The sequence below is a fragment of the Pan troglodytes genome, chromosome Y, assembly GCF_028858775.2.
Source record: "Pan troglodytes isolate AG18354 chromosome Y, NHGRI_mPanTro3-v2.0_pri, whole genome shotgun sequence".
Taxonomy (NCBI): domain Eukaryota; kingdom Metazoa; phylum Chordata; class Mammalia; order Primates; family Hominidae; genus Pan; species Pan troglodytes.
This window is the reverse complement of record NC_072422.2, coordinates 28,152,073-28,175,057: the sequence shown is the minus strand read 5'-3', so window position 1 is coordinate 28,175,057 and position 22,985 is coordinate 28,152,073. Positions and strand designations below refer to the sequence as shown.

General features: G+C 35.8%; 1 protein-coding gene across 43 annotated transcripts in view; it reads left to right on the top strand.

Annotated features, from left to right (window-relative positions):
• The window catches only part of UTY (ubiquitously transcribed tetratricopeptide repeat containing, Y-linked), a 249,115-nt gene that overhangs the window by 95,759 nt on the left and 130,371 nt on the right, over positions 1 to 22,985 (top strand). For 42 of the 43 annotated variants that reach the window (XM_063804975.1, XM_063804974.1, XM_063804973.1 and 39 more), the window contains 2 exon segments: positions 18,564 to 18,657; positions 21,502 to 21,628. In XM_063804975.1, the coding sequence (XP_063661045.1) occupies positions 18,564 to 18,657; positions 21,502 to 21,628 (221 nt within the window). 43 annotated transcript variants of the gene reach the window in all.

The window sequence follows — 22,985 nt, the reverse complement described above, 5'->3', positions numbered from 1 at the left end:
AGATAACTGGAGCATTTCATCATCTATTGTTACTTCTTTTGGTGTTATTTGTACATGTTTTTAACACAGTAAATCTCCTTAAGCCTACTTTATTTTAGTTTTGTATTTAGAAATTACCTAAATGAATCCAGAAGTTGAATCCTTGAAAAGATCAAATGGATATTTCTCACAGATGAAAAAAATGAAAAATGTTAAAAGTAGTGTTGGAGAAATTTGCTACAGGGTTACAGATGTGTTAATAGAAGAAATTTTAGAACTATTGTATAAAAATATAACAAGTTTGAAAATCTAGAAGCTTTTTCCTAGCAGAACATAAATGATGAAATTTTACCCAGAAGTAGAAAACTTGAGTGGGCAAGTTGCTGCTCCAGTCTTATTCATAGAAATTAAATTTTTTATTGTTGTTAAGAGAGTTTCACTGTTGTTGCCCAGGCTGGAGTGCATTGGTGCGATCTCAGCTCACTGCAACCTCTGCCTCCCAGGGTCGAGCGATTCCCCTGCCTCAGCCTCCCTAGTGGCTGGCATTATAGATGCCTGCCACCATGCCCAGCTGATTTTTGTATTTTTAGTAGAGAAGGGATTTCACCACATTTGCCAGGCTGGCCTCAAACTCTTGACCTCAGGTGATCCACCCACCTCAGCTTCCCAAAATGCTGGGATTGCAGGCATGAGCCACTGCACCCAGCCAGAAATTAAAATTTAATATAAAAATTTTAAAAGGAAAACCAGATGGATTTTCTGACTAGTCTTTCAGATTTAGAAACTAGTGATATTTTAACATTCATTTTGTTACTATAATGCTGCATAATTTTGAATGTGTTTGTACAAAATGAAAAGAAAAGGGGTCTGTGAATTCTTCTTCCCTCTGCTTCTAACTATATTTATTACCAGAGCAGCCACCTGTGTTAATAGTTATTTGAGTATGGTACAAAACTCTTTTGTTTAGGTAAATTCACACATGTATTTGTATAATTTGTTTTTGTTTTCCTTTGTGCAAATTATATGTAGCCTGTGAGCATACTCTCTTTGACTCTGATTTTTTTTGTTGTTTTTTTTTTAACTTATGTTTTGGAAATTACTATTAGTACAAGTAGAGCTGTATGGTATGTCAGTGATCTACTTTGACCAGTTTAATTAATAATTGTGAAAATTAGAAATAATGTTACTGTGAATAATTCTTCATTTAAGCCATTTTAAACATGAATGAAATGTATGTTTGTTTGTTTATTTTGACGGAGTCTTGCTCTGTCACCCAGGTTGGAGGGCAGTGGCGCAATCTTAGCTCACTGCAACCTCCTCCTCCCATATTCAAGCAGTTCTCCTGCCTCACCCTCCAGAACAGCTGGGATTGCAGGCACATGGGATTACAGGCATGTGCCACCATCCCCAGCTAAGTTTTGTATTTTTGTAGATACAGGGTTTTGCCATGTTGGTCAGACGTTGGTTAGGATCTACTCCTAACCTCAAATAGATCTGCCCGCCCACCTCAGCCTCCGAAAGTGCTGGGATTACAGGATTAATAACCACCATTCCCAGCCTTCATTATTTCTTAAAGTAAATCATAATTTAGAATTAGTTTTAGCACCAAACTAATTCTAAACTAGAATTAGTTTTAGCACCAAAAGTTTTGGTATTAAATTTTGGTACAAAAAAAACAGATTTTATTCATCTAGACAGACACAAAAATTCCATGTCAGAGGTAAGCCAGATCCAGTTTTTATGTAAAAGAATATTATGTTAGACATAGTCTTATTCTATGAATTTAAGTACAACTGAACATAAAGATATTATAAGAAAATACTTGGAATGGGATATAAATGAAATAGACTTTCAGAAATTAATAATGAAACTTTTAGAAAGTATGCCTTAATGTTCTTCCCTCAGTGAATAAAAGCAGACAGAACATTTCAAAAATTGCTTCAAGAAAAAGAAGTTGCATGTGTATACAACATAAGAAATGGCAGAGGTGAAATAATCATTATTAGAGAAATTAAAATAGCTCACAAAAATCTATTCTGGAGAGCTCTATGTGAACAGAGATTGAGACACAGAAGAATTGCCAGGCTTAGTGGCTCACACCTGTAATCCCAGTGCTTTGAGAGGCTGAGGTCAGAGGATCCCTTGAGGCCAGGAGTATGAGACCAGCTTGGGTAACATAGCAAGACTCTGTCTTTACAAAAAGTTCTGAAAAAATTTTTTTTTAGCTAGATGCAGTGGTTCATTTCTGTAGTCTCAGCACTTTGGAGGCTAAGATGAGAGAATTCTTTGAGGCCAAAAGTTCAAGACCAGACTGGGCGACATAGCAAAAAGTACAAAAATTAGCCAGGTGTAGTGGTGCACACCTCTCTCCTAGATATTCAGTAGGCTGAAGTGGGCACATTGTTTGAGCCCGGGAGTTGGAGATTATAGTTAACTTTGATCGCTGCCCTTCAGTCTCGAAGACAGAGCAAGACAGAAAAGAAAATTGTACAATATTCTAAGGCAGTACATACTACAAATATATCTCTTCATGTAAACATTAATATCAGTTTATATCTACAAAGTGTAATAACTTGTTAGAATTGAGTCTTCTCATGCAGGAATATTTCTCTATTTCTTCTTTGGTATCTTCATCATTTTTTTTTTATTGTTGTCATTTTCCTCATATAGATCTTGTATATGTTTCCTAGATTTATACCTACTTTATTTTGGGAATGTTATGTAAAGAGTATTGTGTTTTTAATTCCAAATTCCACTAGTTCATTGCTGGTATATAAGAAACAGTTGGCTGGGTACAGTGGCTCATGCCTGTAATTTCAATATTTTGGGAGGCCAAGGCGGGTATCACCTGAGGTCAGGAGTTGGAAATGAGCCTGACTAGCATGAAGAAACCCCCGTCTTTATTAAAAATACAAAAAAATTCGCCAGGTTGGTGGCACTTGCCTATTATCCCAACTACTTGGGAGGCCAAGGCTGGAGAATCACTTGAACCTGGGAGGCAGAGGTTGCAGTGAGCCAAGATTACACCATTCCACTCCAGCCTGGGTAGCAAGAGTGAAACTCCATCTCAAAAAAAAGAAACAGTTGTCTTTCTTCATATTACTCTTAGATCATGCAATTGTGAGTTAATCTCTTATTAATTTCAAGAGGTTTTTTTTGTCACTTCCTTCAGATTGTCTGCGTATTTTATGTTGTCCATGGAGAGAGCAGTTTTATTTCTTCCTTCCCAATTTGTAAACCTTTTGTTTTTTAACTATTAATATTTTTTGAGATTTGGTCTCACTCTGTTGCCCAGGCTGGAGTATAGAGGTGCAATCTGAGCTCCCTGCAACCTCTGCCTCCCAATCTCAAGCAATCCTCCCACCTCAGCCTCCAGAGTAGGTGGGAGCACAGGCATGCACCACCACACCTGGCTAATTTTTGTATTTTTAGTAGAGTCAGGATTTCACCATGTTACCCAGGCTGGTCTTGAACCCCTAAGCTCAAGCCATCTGCCCACCTCAGCCTCCCATAGTGCTGGGATTGCAGTCATCCCCTTGGCCTGCCGTCGTGTGATTTTTTTTTTTAAGCCTTTTGATTTAATGGATTACATTAATTGATTTTCAATTAAACTGTCTCTGCACATCAGGGATAAATCTCACTTGATTGGATTGCAAAACAGGTTATTGTATTTCATTTGCTAATATTTTGCTGAACATTTTTGTATCGTATTTATAAGAGATTTTGATTTGTAGTTTTTGTTTCTTGAAATGTCTTTCTGATTTTGGATTTAGAGTAGTACTGGCCATGTAAAATGAGTTAGCAAGTATTCTATTTCTTTCTCTTTAAAGAGATTGTAGAGAATTGTAGTTTCTTCCCTTAAATGTTGGTAGAATTCACCAGTGAGCTGATGTAGGCCTAGAGCCTTCTTTTTTAGAAGATTATTTATTATTGCCTTGAATTTTTTTTACTTGATATCTACTTATTCAGATTATGTGAGTTTTGGCAAATTGCCTCTCAAGAAGTTGGTTCACTTCCTCTAGATTTTTTGGCCTTTTTTTTTATTGCATTCTCTTATTATCTTTTAATGTCCATTGGCATCAATAGCTACATTTGCGCTTTCATTTCTGAAGTGAGTTATTTGTGTCTTCTTTTTTTATTAGCCTGAAAGGTAGGGGATTATTGATGTATGGATCTTTTCACAGAACTAGTTTGGTTTCATTGACTTGTTTTTTATTGATTTCCTGTTTTCAGTTTGATTGCATTCTGTTCTAATTTTTATTGCTTAATTTTTTTTATATCTAATTTGCTCCTTCACATTTTTTAAGGTGTATGCATAAGTGACTGATTTTCAGTCCTTTTTTTTTTTTTTTTTTTTTTTTTTTTTGAGATGGGTCTTGCTCTGTCAGCCAGTGGCATGATCTCAGCTCACTGCAAGCTTCGCCTCTCGGGTTCATGCCATTCTCCTACATCAGCCTCCCAAGTAGCGGGTACTACAGGCACCCGCCACCATGCCCAGCTAATTTTTTGTATTAGTAGAGACCCGGTTTCACTGTTTCAGCCAGGATGTTCTCGATCTCCTGACCTCGTAATCCACCCGCCTTGGCCTCCCAAAGTGCTGAGGATTACAGGCATGAGCCACTGCGCCCAGCCAGTTTTTTGGTTGTTTTTTTTTTTTTTGACAGAGTCTCACTCTGTCACCCAGGCTGTAGCGCACTGGCATGATCTCAGTTCACTGCAACCTCCACCTCCCAGGCTGAAGCAATCCTCCTGCCTCAGCCTCCCAAGTACCTGGGATTACAGGTGCCTGCCACCACACCTGGCTAATTTTTGCATTTTTAGTAGAGACACAGTTTCCAGGCTGGTCTCAAACCCCTGACCTCAATTGATCGTCCGGCCTTAGCCTCTGAAAGTGCTGGGATTGTAGGCATAAACCACTGCTCCCGGCCCAGTACGTCCTCTTTTTTGATATATGCATTCAGTGTTGTAAATTCCACTGTAAGCACTGCTTTTGCTCCATCCGACAAACTTTTATAAGTTTTATTTTCCTTTAATTCAAAATGTTGTTTTATTTTCTTGAGAAATCTTTTTACTCATGCTATAATAGGAGTGTGCTATTCAATCTTGAACTATTTTGGAGATTAACCAGTCCTTTTACTTTTATTGACTTCTAGTTTATACATCTGTCGATTCCTAGATTAAAGCTAATAGGAGTGTGCTATTTAATCTTGAACTATTTTGAAGATTAACTAGTCCTTTTAATTTTATTGACTTCTAGTTTAAGTCTGATTTGTAGATTCAAGCTGCCCTCCACACGTTGTATAATTTCTTATTCTTTGAAATTTGTTAAGGTATATTTTATGATGCAGAATGTGTTGTGACTTTGTGAATGTTGTATTTGAATTTAAGAAGAATGTGTATTCTCCTGCTGCTGCAGGCTACACTTCCAAAAACAAATGGAGGTTGAAAATGCAGTGTTTGTGAGATGAAGACCCAGGGATACAGAGAGTTGACTCTTACATACCCTGGTTACACAGGGTAATTTGTGGAGCTTTAGTATGTGTGGATTTTGGTATCTTCTGGGGTACTAGAACCAATCCCCCATGAATATCAAGGGATGACTATATATTCAGTTGGTTGATGGTGTTGTTGATTTTGATTTCCACTGTTTCTATGTTTTTATTGATTGATACTAAATTCTCCTACTCAGCTACTGAATTCCTCTATGTTTCCTTGGTGGTCTGCCTTTTTTTGCCTTATGTATCCATTGTTAGGTGCATAAATGTTAAGGATTGTTATGTCTTCTTGGAGAGTGGACTCCTTTGTTACTATGTAATGCTGCTCTTTATCCCAGAAAACGTTGCTTGGCTTGAAGTCTGCTGTGTTTCCTGCTTTTTTTAAAATTACAATTAGCATATATTTTATCTTTTCATATCATCTACTTTTAATATTTTTTTAAAATATTTTAAGTGGGTTTTTTAATTAGTAGGAAGAGTATACTCTAAAATAACAATAAATAGTATAGTAAATACATAAATCAGTAACATGGTTATTTATTATCATTGCCGAATATGTTATACTATTCTGCACTTCTAGGCAACTGGCAGTGCAGTAAGTTTATTTACACTGACATCACCACAAACACAGGTATTCCACGGCACTAAGACTTTAACATGGCTGTGATGCCACCTGGGTTAAGAATTTTTCAGGTCCATTATAACTGTATGGGACCACTGTAATTTACACAATCTGTCATTTACTGAAAAAGTTGTTAGGTGGAATGTGACTTTAATTGGATTAGTATCTGCTGGTTTTGTTTGTTGCCTTTTTCTTTGTTTCTATTTTTGTCTCTGACTTGTTTCCACCTTTTGTGGTTTAACTGAGCATTATGTAAGATTGCATTTTCACTCCTGTCTTACTGTCACTTACTCTTTTTTTTTCCCCCCACCCAAAGCAGAGTTTCACTCTTGTTGCCTAGGCTGGAGTACAATGGAGTGATCTCTGCTCACTGCAGCCTCCGCCTCCCGGGTTCAGGCAATTCTCTTGCCTCAGCATCCTGAATAGCTAAGATTACAGGCATGCGCCACTACGCCCTGCTAATTTTTGCATTTTTAGTAGAGACGGGGTTTCATCATGGTTTCAAACTCCTCAGCTCAGGTGATCCACTCACCCTGTCTCTCAAAGTACTGGGATTACAGGCGTAAGCCACCACTCCCAGGCTGTCACTTAACTCTTAATTGTGCACTAATAGAAGTCCACTATAAAGCAGCACTGTTCCTCATTGCCCCTCCACTGGTAGTGAGAGTACTTTAGAATAATAAAATAATCCTAATTTTACTTCCCTCTCCCTGTATCATTCTTGTCATTCATTTCACTTATATTGTTTTAAAATGAACTGTTAATTTGTTAGATCAACTAAGAATTTTTATAAGTGTTTATATTACCTCCACTTACCCCTTTTTTGATGCTCTTCTTTTCTTTATGCATATTGAGTTTCTGACCATTGTCAGTTTCCTTCTCTCTAATAATTTGTTTTAGCATTCTTTACAAAGCAGGTATATTGGCATCAACTGCTTTCCTTTTTTATTTTTCTGAGTAGGTCATTTTGTGTTCTTCATTTTGGAAGGACAGTTTATCAGGGTATAAACTCCCTGGTTGGTGGTTTTTTTTTTTTCCCCCTGTAAACATTAGAGACATTTTACTCCCCTTCTTGCTTTAAGGAGAAGACATAGATAATATTTATCATTGCTATCTAATTTTTTTTTCCTTCTAGTTTCTTTCAGTATTTTTCTTTATCTTGATTTTGTATAGTCTGAAAATGATATGCTATGTATAAATGTGTCGGCATTTATTCTGCCTGGTGTTCTGTGAGCTTTTGCCATCTGTGGTTTTGTGTCTGAGATTAATTTGTGGATATTCTCACTTTCGTTTCAAATATTTTATGTTTCTTTTTCTGTAATTCCCGTTATAGGTAATTTACACTTTTTGTCATTTTCTCACATTTTTTCTTCATTTTTCAATTTAGGAAGTTTCTTTTGGTAATCTCAAGCTGAGAGATTCTTTCCTCAGTATTGTCTAGTTTACCAGTAAGTCTTCAAAGGTATTCTTCTTTTCTATTATATTATTTTCTATCTCTAGCATCTCTCTTTGGTTCTTAGGAGTTCCTGTCTTTACCTGTTTCTGCTGTCTGCTTTATCAGTTAAATCTCTTAGGATCTTAATTACAATTAACTGAAATTCCTAGTCTAATATTCGCAACATCTGTGTCATAATTGAGTTTGGTTCTGATCCTTGCTCTATCTCTTCCAACTGTGTTTTTTTGCCTTTTTGGTTATTTTTTTTCTTGATATCCATACCTGGTTACTAGATGTGTATGTGTGTGTGTGTGTATGTGTGTGTGTGTATATATATATATACACACACACACACACATATACATACATACACACATATATATATAGATGTGTGTGTATATATATACACTAGATGTATATATATATTTATATATCTATATATATATAAATACACATACACACACACACACACACACACACACACACACCCCTTAATGTTGTGGTAAGTTGTGGTGGGGAGGAGGAGCTTTGTATTTAGGTCTGTGATTTAGGTTTCAGTCTTTAATGAGTCTGTTCTGAGCTGTCAACTTCATAGTGCTTCTCAGATTTTTTTCCCCATGTTGATACAGGACAGGATAGCTAGGTTGGGAGAATTTTTTTTCCCTCATTATTCACTGTGAGAAACTGGAGGTAAAACTCAGAAATGTATGTGTGTGCCCCAGATAACTGGGTCCCCCTGGTATTTGTATCTCTCACATGTGTCCATGCTGAGCTCCTGTAATTTGTCACTCACAGTTCAGATTTCCCTGTGACAGCACTGGTTCCTTCTGAGGATAGTGCTCGGGGGTGTTTGCTCTGGCCAGTCCTTACTCCCTGCATTGGTCTGTCATTTTCCTCCATTTTGGGTTTGTTGACTTGTGCTGTGACCCCCACTTCTCTGATGAATCTAAAAAGAGCTGTTGATCTTTCAGCTTGTTTGGATTTTTACTTTGCTAGGATGGAGTGATGACTTCCAGCTTCTTAAATGCCAAATTGGAAACCAGAAATCTTTATTTTTTGAAAGAAGCAACTCTGTTGCTTCTTTACATGTGCATTATGTTTTGTTCGACATTTTAAATATTTTAAGATATCAGTTCTAGAAGACAGTTTCTTCCCTCTCCTCAGAATTTGATTTTGTTTATTACTGTAGTCCACATTTGGTTTTTAAATGACTGTTTAAATTATGTTTCCAGAGTCTGTATTTGCCAGGCAAGATGTCAGACCCCAGCATGGGGTTGGTAAATTCATTTTACGCTGATCCTCCCCGCCTCGGCCTCCCAAAGTGCTGGGGATTACAGGTGTGAGCCACCACACCCAGCCACATTTTTGTCTTTAAAAATTATTATTAAGACCAGGCCTGGTGGGGCGCCGTGGCTCACGTTTGTAATCCCAGCAATTTGGGAGCACAAGGTTGGCAAATTACTTGAAGCCAGGAGTTGAAGATTAGCCCAGCCAACATGGCCAAACACCCTGTCTCTACAAAAAATTAACTGGGCCTGCTGGCACGCACCTGTAGTCCCACCTGCTCAGGAGGCTGAAAGATGAGACTTGCTTGAAAAAAAAAATTTTTTTTTGAGACAGAGTCTGCTTTGTTGCCCAGGCTGAAGTGCAATGGTGTGATCTTGGCTCACTGCAACCTCTCCCTCCCAGATTCAAGTGATTCTGCTGCCTCAGCCTCCCAAGCAGCTGGGACTACAGGTGTGTGACACCATACCTGGCTAACTTTTGTACTTTTAGTAGAGACAGGGTTTTGCCATGTTGGCCAGGCTGGTCTCAAACTCCTGAACTCAAGTGATCCATCTGCCGTGGCTTTTCAAAGTGCTGGGATTATAGGCATGAGCCACTGCACCTGGCCAAAAAAAATTATAAATATTATTTGCCATTTTTCTATTCTCATACTTTCATTCTGCGTTAAATTTGAAACTTATTGTTTGTAAATGGCATACAGTGAGTTTTTTCTTTTTTTTAAACCCATGGTTGTCTTTGCATACTGCATTGAGGAAGATTATTGACCTGTTTGGGATTATGTGATTTATCTTCTAAAATTTCATATTGACATATCAGTTGGATGTTTGGAAATATCTATATAATTTTCTTTAGTTTCTCTGGTTATTTACAATATGCACATGCGACATCTAGTGTCGACATTTTGCTACTTCAGTTGAAATGTAGACATCCCTTATATCTATTTCCTTGCCTTTTTACCTTCCCCACTTTAAAAATAAGTCTGTTATACCAGATACTTCTTAAAAAATAACCATGCATGGTTTTATAAACTTATATGTTGAAATCTTATTTTGAGTACACATGTGTCTGCTCTTTTTTTTTTCTTTCAGATTCTCTAAGATTCCTTTTTATCATTTCTTTTTGAAGAACTCGATTTTTATCATACTTTTTGTGGCAGGTTGGCTACCAACAAATTTCTTTATCTGAGAATGTCTTTCTTTTTCTTTGTTCCTGACATACATTTTTACCAGATATAATTTATGTTGAAAAGTCTTTTCTTTCAGCAGTTGACTAATACACGATTTCCTTTCTTGTTTGTGGTTTCAGGTGGGAAATTCATATTTGCCATAGATATTTTTGGATTTATCCCGTAGAGCTTTGTTCAGCCTTTTTTGTTTTTTGTTTTTTGAGATAGAGTCACCCTCTTCTCGCCCAGGCTGGAGTACAATGGCTCAATCTCGGCTCACTGCAACCTCCACCTCCCCGGTTCTAGCAATTCTCCTGACTCAGCCTCCTGAGTAGCTGAGATTACAGGTGCCCGCCACCAAGCCTGGCTGATTTTTGTATTTTTAGCAGAGACAGGGTTTCACCATCTTGGCCAGCTGGTCTCAAACTCCTGACCTCATGTGATCCACCCACCTCAGCCTCCCAAAGTGCTGGGATTACAGACGTGAGCCACCACATCCAGCCTGCTCAGCCTTTTGAATAGGTTTATGTCTGTTGACAATTTGTGACATTTAACCATAATTTTAACATTTACTCTTTTTGTCACATGTGCTTCATATTTATGAATGCTTATGTTGTAAATGCTTGATATTTCATTATTGGTCCATAGGTCTTCGTTTTATGTATATATTTAATCTGATTTTTTTTGTTGTTGTGCAAATGTAAATTATGTTGCCAAGTCCTCAAGTTCATTGTAACAGAAGACTATGTTCTCTTTTCATTTCTGCTGTGCTACTGAGCTGTTCAGTGAGTTTTGTTTTAGCATCTTTAAATTTTATAATTCAATTTCTTTCATTTTAAACTTGTATTTCTTTGCTGAGATCTTTGTCATTTTCGTTTGTTTCAAGGGAATTTGAAGTGATTATTGAAGCATTTTTCTGATGTAGATTCTGTCTCTACTCTTCCAGACTGTGGTTCTAAACAAAATTCGTTTGTAAGAGATTGGTGGTTCTACATTATTCTGTTTGTTTATTTAGTGTTCCTTCAGGCTCTCACTCTAATGGTGCTGTTTCACGGGAAGAGGATGCTTTCCACAGCCACATTGACTGGTGCCTCTTTGTGTTGGGGAAGGTAGTCTCAGCATTACGGGGATGAAAGGACACTTAGAAAAGGACTTTTGAATATGCCATTTATTAAAAGGGATCCACTAGGTTCTTTTACTTTTTTGGGTGCTCTACTGTTTGTATTTTCAGTGATGGGAATGAGCCTGGCATGCTGTTCTTTTAGGTGGGAGGTCCTAATACTGTTACTACATTGGTCTAGACCCAGAATGCCTAGCTAGTTTACACTTCCAATTCTGGTTTTCTAAGCTGTCTTTTGGTTGTGTCTCAAGTGATTTCCAGGGCTTGTCTAGTCAACTGATTTTGACAGTGTTCTCTATGTATAATACAGTGATGATAGCATTGTGCTTCCAAAAAATGATAATGAGCAGTTGGACATTTATGCGGAAAAAATGTGGATCTCTACCTCACACTGTACACAAAATGGAATTCAAAATGGATCACAAGTATACAAATATATAAGAAGTTGTCTTTATTATTAGTTTTTAGATATAACACTTTGTACCATCCTTGTGAAAAAAATACTCATATTTGATAATTAGCATTAAAATCTTTTGCTCTCAGAAACACTGTTAAAAGATTGAAAAGATGAGCCATAGACTGGGAGAAAATATGTAAAAATCACATATTGAATAAAGGGCTTTATAGAATGATACAAGAAACTTGTAAAACCCAACAGTAGTAATAATAATAATAAAATATTTAAAATGGTGAAAATATATGAAGAGAAAGACATTGAAGAAGATACTCAGATTGCACATAAACATGAAAAGATGTTACTAGGTAAATTCATGTTAAAACAAAAAATAAGTTAGTACTATTAGCATACAACTGTTAGAAAGTCTAAATTTTTAAGAGCCTAACAATATTATGTCTGGTAAGTTACACAGTAACATAAATAAATAATCCATTGCTTTTGGTAACGCAAATTGAAACAGTCATTTTGAAAGACAGTTTCTTATAATACTAAATACAGACTTTACGTATTACTCAAGTCCTTCTGCACGTTTTCCAAACTGACTTGAAAGTCTATTTCCTAACAAAAATCTGTGTATGAATGCTTATTCCTAACTGCTGCATAATGGAAACTACCAAGATACATTTCACTAGGTGAGTGTGTAAAACTGTGCTAATACATACTATTTAATATTACTAAATATTGCAAAGGAATGAACTATGAATTCACGTACCAACAAAATTGAATCTTAAATACACATTGTTAAGTTAAAGAAGCCATTACAAAAAGACATCATACTTTGTTAATCTATTTATTTGCCATTTTGTAAAAACTGTAAGGATAGTAATGAGATCAGGTGTTTTCAGGGAGTTTAGAGAGGGGTGATAATTAGATGAAGCCCCCAGGCTATGTTAGAATAATCAAATCATTTTGCATGCTGCTCTATTGTTGGATATATGACATTATCTTGGATACATTAGCTTACTTATTTAAGACAAGCAACTGACTTTAGAGCCTAAAGAACGAACCTTAAATGTATATAAAATTTAAAAAAATAATGTGAGGTCAGGAAATTCCAGAATGGAACATAGACTGTATCCAAATAAATTTTGTTATAAATGTATCACATCATCTCTTTGAAGAGAGTAATGGGAGAAATCTACTGATCTTTGGAAATGAAACTACATTTAAACAAAATAAAACAATCTTATGCCTAAGAATTGTGCTGTTAGTGGGAAAGTTGTTATGGGGATAAATTTTAGAAATTCAAAAACTATAACATACTGGCATTCTACAAATAAGACAGTGAAATAAGAAATAGAAAATAACAGAAAAATAGAGGAGGAGAAAAAGAAATGAGAAGATGAAATAGGAAAATAAGAAATTCTGCAAATAAGAAAACGAATGGTATTCTTGGGAGCAGTTTATTCCCTGTTGAGGGTAGGAGTCTACAAATATGCCATTGGGGGATAGTAGAATGTACTATGGGAAATGGATTATATCTGGTGATATCAGTATGAACTCGTTTGGATTAATGTATTTTTATATAGACAGCTATATATATATATCTGTATATCCTTGTTCTGTCAGCCAAGATGAACTGAAGCAGTGATGCCACACTATCAGCAAGCACACCTACTGCCTGGATCTTTGTTACTAATACTATTCTCTAGTAAAAGGAACTAGTGCTCCTTGGAGAAGTGGCTGATTCTAGGACTGGTGCATAAGATGAGTCTTAAGTATTACTAACTCAAGAATTGCTTGGGGATATGGAGTGGGGGCACCATGTCATTTGGATGAAGATGTTTTTTAAATGTTTATGGTTATTCTTTATTTTAATATTTTCAGTGGATATATTTTTGTGGCTTAAAATAAATATAAAAAGCTAAAACAAAAGTTTTACTGTTTTCTCTGTCATAGTTCCCAAACCGCTTTGCTAATGAGAACACTTTTATGTACTAATTTCTCTAAAAATTTTCAGAATTTAGGGTATTGAGGATATAAGAATGTATTTTGTTTTGCTTTGTTTTAAAGACTAAGTGAAATAAGCTGGGCTGGGCACGGTGGCTCACACCTGTAATCCCAGCACTTTGGGAGGCCGAGGCGGGCGGATCATGAGGTTAAGAGATCAAGACCATCCTGGCCAACATGGTGAAACCCCATCTCTACTAAAAATACAAAAATTAGCTGGCGGTAGAGGCATGTGCCCTGTAATCCCAGTTACTCAGGAGGCTGAGGCAGGAGACTGTCTTGAACCCTGGAGGTGGAGGTTGCAATGAGCTCTCAAAAAATAAAAATAAAAAGCCAGGCAGAAAAGGACAAATGCTGTGATCTACCTATACGAAATATCCAGAATAGACAAATTTAAAGATCTAAAGTAAAGGTTACCAGGGGCTGCAGTCAGAAGAGAATGGGGAGTTAATAAAGTGACAGATTTTGTATTTCAAGTGGTGAAAAGGCTTTGAAAATAGTGATGATGGTTATACAACACTGTGAATGTACTTAAATGGTACACTTAAAAATAATAAAATGTGCTTTCAGAGGCTGAAGCAAGAGGATTGCTTGAGGCCAGGAGTTCGAGACCAGCCTGGGCTCAAATCTATGTATAGGTTTATGTATAAACCTTTTCATAAAGCAGCATGCTATACCGACTGTATTTCTTGTTTTTTGTTTGTTGGTTTGTTTTATAACTAGTGAAATAAACATCCCTTGACATTTACTATTTTTTTCTTCTTTTATCTTTAAGACTATAGGCACGTGCCACCATGCCCATCTAGTTTTTAAAACATTTTTGTAAAGATGGGGTCTTGTTATGTGGCACACGCAGGCCTCAAACTCCTGGCCTAAAGAAATCCTCTTGCCTCAACCTCCTAAGGCATATTTTATGTGCTTTTAAGTGTGCCATTTTAGTAGCATTAGGTACATTCACAGTATTGTGTAACTATTGCCACTGTTTGTTTCCATAACTTTTTTTATCATTTGTAATACAAAATCTGTACTTACTAAGTCTTCATTTTCTTCTGACTTCAGCTCGTGATGTCCTTTGCTTTATGTCTTTGAATTTGTCTGTGTTGGGATACATCACACAAATGGATCATACAGTATTTATCTTTTTGTGTCTTGCTTATTTTACTTAGCTTTGAATCTTCAGGGTTCATTCACATTTTCACTTCATTATTTTTTGTGCCTGAACAATATTTTGTTATACTCATTCACATTTATATTTTTGCTTAGCAGTGCATCTGTAAATGAACGGCTGGATTATTTCCATATTTTGGCAATTGTGAATAATACTGCTATACACAGCGGTGTACAAGTATTTATCTGAGTCTTTGTTTTCATTTGGGTATGTATCTAGTGGAATTGCTGAGAAATATAATTTTGTTTAGTATTTTAAGGAACCACCAAGCTGTTTTGCACAGTATTTGTACCATTCTTAATGGCAATACACAAGGGTTCAAGTTTCTCCACGTCCTTCATCCTGGTGATTGTGAAGTGATATTTCATTATTGTTTGATTTAGAGTACCCTTAAACTAATGGTTTTGAGCATCCTTTCATGTGCTTATTGGCCACATGTATAGCTTCTTGGAGAAATGTCTATTCAAATCCTTTGCCCTTTTTTGAATTGGTTGTGAGGGGTTTGGTTGTCAAATTGTAGGAGTTCTAAATATATTCTGAATATTAATCCCATTGCCAGATACATGATTTGTATATATTTTCTCCCACTTTGCGGTTTTCACTATTTTGATAGTGTCCTTTGATGCACAGAAGTTTTAATTTTGGAGAAGTCAAGTTTTTCTTTTTGTTACCTATGTTTTTAGTGTCAGGTTTAAGACATCACTGTGAAATCCAAGATGTGAAGACATCATGCAATTTTTTTTAACAGTTTTACTATTCAAGCCTTACATTTAGGGCTTTGATTCATTTTCAGTTAATTTTTTATATGTAGTATAAAATAAGGACCAATTTTCATTATTTTCAATGTGGATATTGAATTTTTCAAGCACCATTTGTTTAGAACACTATTTTCCATTGACATGTTTTGGCACCTCTGGTGAAAATCAGTTTGCCATCTGTGTGGGCATTTTATTTCTGGGCTCTCTTTTATTGTTATACCAATACCGTATTGTTTCATTTACTATCATGTTTTAGTCTGTATGAACTTTGAATGTGCAAATTCTTCACTTTATTTTTTCAACAGTTATTTGGCTGTTTTTGGCCCTTTGCAATGTGAATTTTAGGATGAGTTTTTCATTTTCTGCAAATCAGTATGCAGTTTTCATAGGGATTGTTTTACATCCGTAAACTGCTTTGGAAAGTGCTGTCATTGCAAAAGTATCAGGAATTTCAGTTCATGAACACAGAATGTCTGTCGTTCATTTGTGTCTTTAATTTCTTTTTGCATTTTTTGTAGTTTTCAGTGTACAGATATTTCACTTTTGGTACATTTGTTCCTTCAAAATTTTTTTCTTTTTAATCCTGTTAATAGAATTGTTTTCTTAATTTTCTTTTCAAATTGTTAATTGCTATGGTTAGTGTACAGTAATCCTTCTCATCCCCATACCCCTACAACTTCTCCATCAGCTTTGCTTGTGGGAGACAATTTTAAGACTTTTCCTTAGGTTACCTGAAAACTCAAATAGTACTGGACACTATATAGATCATGGTTTTCAACCTGATAATCAAGATAGCAACTAAGTAAGAGACTTAGAAGCATGTACAGGGTGGGTACATATATATAATGCAGGTACGCTGGAAAAAGTGACGACTTAGTTCCCAGTGGCATGAATGTTGTGAGATTTGATAATGCTACTAAGAACAGCACATGGTTTACAACTTATAAATTGTTTTATTTCTGGATTTTTTTATTTACTATTTTTGGACTTCATTTGCATGTGGGTAACTGAAACCATGGAAAGTGAAACTGCAGATAAGGAGGGACTAAAGTACAACTAATTTTTGAATGTTGATTTTGAATCTGGCAACTTTGCTGTGTGTGCATGTGTGTGTTTGTGTGTGTGTGGTTTTTGTGTATGCTTAATAATTTTTTAATAGATCATATCATCTCAGGAAAATGAGCTTACTTGCTTTTCTGACTTGAATGCATTTTATTTCTTGTCTAATTGCTTAGCTAGAACTTCATTACTAAGTTGAGTAGAAATGTGATTTTGGTTTCCTTTGTAGTTCTTGATATTACGGGGAAAGCTGTCAGTGTTTTCACTGACATTTTTGGAGGGCTTATCACATATGGCCTTTCTTACATTGAAGAATCTCCCTTCCATTTATAATTTTTGAGGTTTGGGTTTTTGTATTGTTGTGTTTTGGAGACAGGCTCTCATTCTGTCACTCGGCTGAAGTGCAGTGACTCAATCTTGGCTCCCTGCAGCCTCCACCTCCCAGGTTCAAGCACTTCTCCTTCCTAACCCTCCTGAGTAGCTGAGATTACAGGATTACAGGTGTGCGACACTATGCCCGGTTAATTTTTATACTTTTTTGTAGAGATGGGGTCTCACCATGTTGGTCAGGCTGGTCTTGAACTCCTGGGCTGAAGCGATCCACCCACCTCGGCCTTTCAAAGTGCTGGGATGGCAGACATATGCCACCTCGCCAAGCCAATTTTTTCTGTTTAATCATGAAAAAGTGATGCATTTTGTCATGCCCTCTGCCGCTTTTTTGCATTGAGATGGTTAGCCATTTTTAATTGTAATTTTTTGCAGTTAAAATATTTTGAATGTTTTACTCTGTATTTTCTTTCCTTCTGATACTCCCCAGTGATCTCTAGTGCCCTATTTGAAAATGTGTTTTTTATGAATTTAAGTGCTTATATTTTACTTCATTTTTCATTACTTGTGACTTTTGCTTTCACCTGGTTTTGGTCAGTTTTGCTATTTGCATGTGTGTGTGAGAGAAAGAGAGAGAGAAAAATAGTGTTGTTTACCTCTCACTGTTTTCTCTGTCAGTTTTGGTTACATTTATTTTCAGTCCCAGTTTACACAGCATTGATTTAGTAATATTGCTCTGCTAATTTGTTACAATCATTAGTAGCTCTTGAAATGGCACTCTATCATTTTGTTATTTTATTTTTAAAATGTTAAAGCTGCTTAGGCAGCTGAGATTATAAGTACAAGCCACTTTCTTACTGCATTGTTTAGCATGGTTTTGCTACGTATATTTCAGATTCAATATTTATTGGTTTTATTTTAGTTTGGAGGAGTTGAGTTTAACTTTATAACTGTAACAATAATAGGTTTTAGTTGTATTAGTACTTTGTGAGGTAGAGCTGTGCAAATGGTTTTACTTAGAAAATTGCTTATAACCTTAAATATTACAAACAGTTACTTTATATCTATGGAAAATGTAATGTCTTTAAAATTATAAATATTTCTAAAGAGTATTTTCCAGAACTGTATATTTTAAATTTTGAATTTAAATTTTAAGCACTTTTTTGATTCTGTACTTTTTGCTAAGAGCAGTAGTTTGTAAAGAATAGTGGTACTTGATCTATTAACAAATTACTGTTCTCTTTGAAAGTATTTCTAGGCTAATATTGCATTTTCTGATAGAATACTCCTGTAGCTTTATGAGTGTTACTTAAATGAAGTTAAAGGTTGCAGTTTTTTTGTGGCATTTAAGATACAGATTTTTTTTAAATGTTGGAATATTTGGTTACACCTTGTTATATTTAATGTTAGTTTTTTTGCTGTAATCTGAAACATGGCTGGCCTGGGCAAAATAAATATTCAGTTAAAATATTAGCACTTTTTACTTTGTTACTTTTTTATGGTACTAGAAACTTCTTAAACATTATTAGTATGTAAATCTTCATTGCTAGCTATTTTAATAATATTGTAATATTACTTTATTTTTTATTATCACATTTATAATCTTGAATATTCATCATTATGTATTGATTTATTATTTGTTACTTATAAGTTAGGTATGGCCATGTATATATTGTTAAAATCAAGAGTATTTTTATTTTATCTATTTTTCTCTAAATATTCTTTTTCCTTTGCTCTTTAGAGGAAGTATCATTCTGCAAAGGAAGCATATGAACAACTTTTGCAGACAGAAAACCTTCCTGCACAAGTAAAAGCAACTGTATTGCAACAGTTAGGTACATGAAAACTTTTATTATACATTACATTAATTTGAAGAGATTTTCCTTTTGAGGTTCAATTTTTTTCCCTCTGCTTAGACATTTGTTTTCATTTAGAAGTCTATGGGTTAAGACTAAATGTGACATTTAATTATTACATCTTATTTTGAGGTAAAATTTTAAATAAATAATTTTATTACAGTAGTTCCCTGTTTTCCCGGAGTTATATGTTCCATGATACTCTGGAAGCTTCCGATAGTTCCATACCCTGTATTTTATTATGTTTTTCTAATCTTGTAGCTAAGATGACTACTAAGTGACTACTGTCTGGGTAGCATAGACAGTGTGGATACACTAGACAGAGAGTAGGAGTAGCTGTAGTAGTTTGAGTTTTCATCATGCTACCCAGAGTGGCATGCAATTTAAAACTTATATTTTATTTCTGAGATTTTTCCATTAAATATTTTTTGGCACTGGGAGACTGAAACCATAGAAAGCAAAAATGAAGGTAATGGGGGACTACTGTATAAATGTTTTCTAAGTGTATTTTCATTGTTGATAAACATAGTATCAAGCACACTCCTTCTCACCATCTGTATAAAGATAGTGCTTAGTGCTGGCCAGGTCCCAGCACTGTCGGGGTCCAGCATGGTCAGATCACTTACGGTCAGGAGTTTGAGACCAGCCTGACCAACATGGTGAAACCCCCTCTCTACTAAAATACAAAAATTAGCCAGGCGTGGTGGCTTCCATTTGTAATCCCAGCTACATGGGGGGCTGAGGCAGGAGAATCACCTAAACCCAGGAGGCAGAGGCTGCAGTCAGCCGAGATTGCGCCACTGCACTCCAGCCTGGGAAACAGAACGAGACTGTCTCAGAACAAACAAACAGAAAAAAAACAAGGCCGGGCGCAGTGGCTCATGCCTGTAATCCCAGCACTTTGGGAGCCAAGGCGGGCGGATCACGAGGTCAGGATATGGAGACTGTCCTGTCTAACACGGCGAAACCCCATCTCTAGTAAAAAAAAACAAAAAATAGCCAGGCATTGTGGCGGGCGCCTGTAGTCCCAGCTACTCGGGAGGCTGAGGCAGGAGACTGGCGTGAACCTGGGAGGCGGAGCTTGCAGTGAGCCGAGATCGCGCCACTGCACTCCAGCCTGGGCGACAGAGCGAGACTCCGTCTCAAAAAAAAAAAAAAAGATAGTGCTTACTGCAGCTAGTATTGGATTCTGGACTTCCCCTACTGCTTGACGACAGGATGAGGTTTGAGTTAAGTAAATTAGATTAAGATTATCACACAGCTGGTAAGTGGATACTAAACTTGCTTTATAGTTGTATTGATACATGATCAATGGAAACATTTCACCTAAAATTATATAGAACATCTTAGTGGGTTTTCTTGTCAAAAATCTGTTACATTCTCATATTGAAAATAAGGTAATCTAGTGTTTGAAAGTAGTATAAAATAATATGTTATCATACAGAATATAGCAAGTCCCCTCCCTAGTAATTAATTTCGTTGCTTATTTATCTTGATTGTATTTGCTATTTGGGTTAATGTTTGTTGGTAGTCCTTCAGTACAGTTATTTTTTGGCTTTGGTCTAAGCAAATAAAATCCTAACTTTTACTCAAGTTGGTGGTAATATAAATTTTTTTTCTGTCACTGTTTTATCCACAATTTCAAAAGCAATTGGGCAGAGTTTTGCTTAGATGCTTTTGGAAAGCTAATTTTATACACTTGAATTAAGTCACAGCTGACAGACTGTTTTTGATTTGATTTGAGCATTTAGCAATTAGATTTCAATTGTTTATTTAGCTGTAGTTCATAATCTATTTATTAAACAAAAATCTGTGGCACACACTGTGTACCACTCTTAGGGCTCGTTGAACCTAGTTTTCATTTTGCTTTTTCCATATAGCCTAGAAGTTTTGTTGTGATTGTTTATCTAATGCTGTGACATTAATAATGTTATTATTATAAATAAATAATGTCAGTAATGTACGAGGCCTTTTGTAAGTTGTTTAAAGTGTTACTTTGTATTATTTTGAGATTTTATAAAGGATTATATTTTAGGTAAAAGTCCGAAAGCAGCTATTAAAAAGAATATAAATGGGTGTGGTGGCTCATGCCTGTAATCCCAGTACATTGTTGAGAGGCTGAGGTGTTCAGATAACTTGAGGCCAGGAGTTTGTGACCAGCCTACCCAACATGGTGAAATGCCGTCACTAATAAAAATGCAAAAATTAGCCAGGCATGGTGTCCCATTCCTGTAATCCCAACTACTTGAGGGGCTGAGACAGAAAAATCTCTTGAACCTAGGATGCAGAGATTGTAGTGAACTGAGGTTGTGCCACTCCACTCCATCCTGGGCGATAGAGCGAGACTCCATCTCAACAACAGCAGCAGAAGGAATGTAAATGAATTATCTTTGATTACATAAGCATTTTTTTATTCTTTGGATGTAAGCATGGGGTTGAAAGTTGTTTTTGAAATTCTCTCACTGCATGGTAACCTTTAAAGGACAGTAAATTTATCAATTTTATACTTAAAATTTATAACTTGCATTTTTTTCCAAACTAAATTTATAAAAGAGAATTTGATTTGTCATCTCCATGTCAATCCAGTTCCTAAAATCATTTAGTTATCTGTGTGTGCTTTAAGATCCCTTTTTAGCTTTGATTGTATCATTTTGTGTGAAATAAACTTCTCTAAACTTTGTTTGGTAGTTTTAAATTTTGGGAAAATGTGATCTAAGTTACATGAATAAATTACTGAAAAAGTAATTCGCTGTTTCCTGCATGATTTTCTTGAAACTGAAGAAGTAGAATGATGGGTAAATGCTTATAACTTCTTAATTATAGGTTGGATGCATCATAATATGGATCTAGTAGGAGACAAAGCCACAAAGGAAAGCTATGCTATTCCGTATCTCCAAAAGTCTTTGGAGGCAGATCCTAATTCTGGCCAATCGTGGTATTTTCTTGGAAGGTGAGATGAAACACTCTTGCTATCTAGAGTTTATTTGTAATGTAAAATCATTTGTAGATTTTATAAAATGTAATCTGAGAAGTGAAATTTTAAAAATAAACTCCCGGCTGGGCGCGGTGGCTCACACCTGTAATCCCAGCACTTTGGGAGGCCGAGGCGGGCGGATCACAAGGTCAGGAGATCGAGGCCATCCTGGCTAACATGGTAAAACTCCATCTCTACTAAAAATACAAACAATTAGCCGGGCGTGTTGGTGGGTGCCTATTCAGGAGGCTGAGGCAGGAGAATGGCATGAGCCCGGAGGCAGAGGTTGCAGTGAGCTGAGATCGTGCCCTTGCACTCCAGCCTAGGTGACAGAGCAAGACTCTGTCTCAAAATTAATTAACTAATTAATTAATTAGTTCCCAATTAGTCTTTCAGTTGTCTGTGTAGCTGTAGTTATTAATCTAATTATTAAACAAAATCTATGGTATCCACTGTATACTACTCCTATAGCTCTTCGAACCTACATTTTATTTTGCTTTTCCCATATAAACTTGAAGTTTTGTTGTGGTTATTTACTGCTGTTATAATCGTAATTTAATTAAAATTAAGATATAATTACATTTTTATTACAATATAATTAATGTTTAAAATATAATTTAAATATCCCCCTAATTAAAATAATTATATTTTTTATTTCACATTAAAATATAATTATATTATGTGCTTAGAAAATAAAAAGTTCCTAGGAGGTAAAAATAGATAGCTTTGAATTTAGTTGCTCTTATTGAGGTACTCTTCTTTTACTTACTACATTTTGTTTTCATGTTTTTCTTTTCTTTTCTTTTTTTTGAGACACAGTCTTGCTGTGTTGCCCAGGCTGGAATGCAGTGGCATGATCTCGGCTCACTGGAACTTCTGCCTCCCAGGCTTAAGTGATTCTTGTGCCTCAGCCTCCTGAGTAGCTAGGACTACAGGGGTGTGCCACCACGCCCGGATGATTTTTGTGTTTAGTAGAGTTGTGATATCACCATCACATTTTCTTAATCTGAGTAGAGTTATTGCTAGCTTTTAAAGAGTCTTAAAAGGGTTTTAAAGGGTACCATCACATAATAATCACGAATAGTTTTCAATTTAGTATTTAAATTGTATTTCCTTTGATATCTAGCATTTTAAAAAATATTCAACAAAACCCCAAGTTTTAATTTTATCTGTCAGTCATCAGTAGAAATTTGCTGTTTATAATCTTGGCTGGTGATTTTGTATATTAATATGGAAATATTTTTATTAATCATAGCTCTCAAATTACAGTGCTAGTGGAAATTCTAGAGGAAATGCATAAGTTATTATTGTTCGTTATGGTAGGAACATAAAA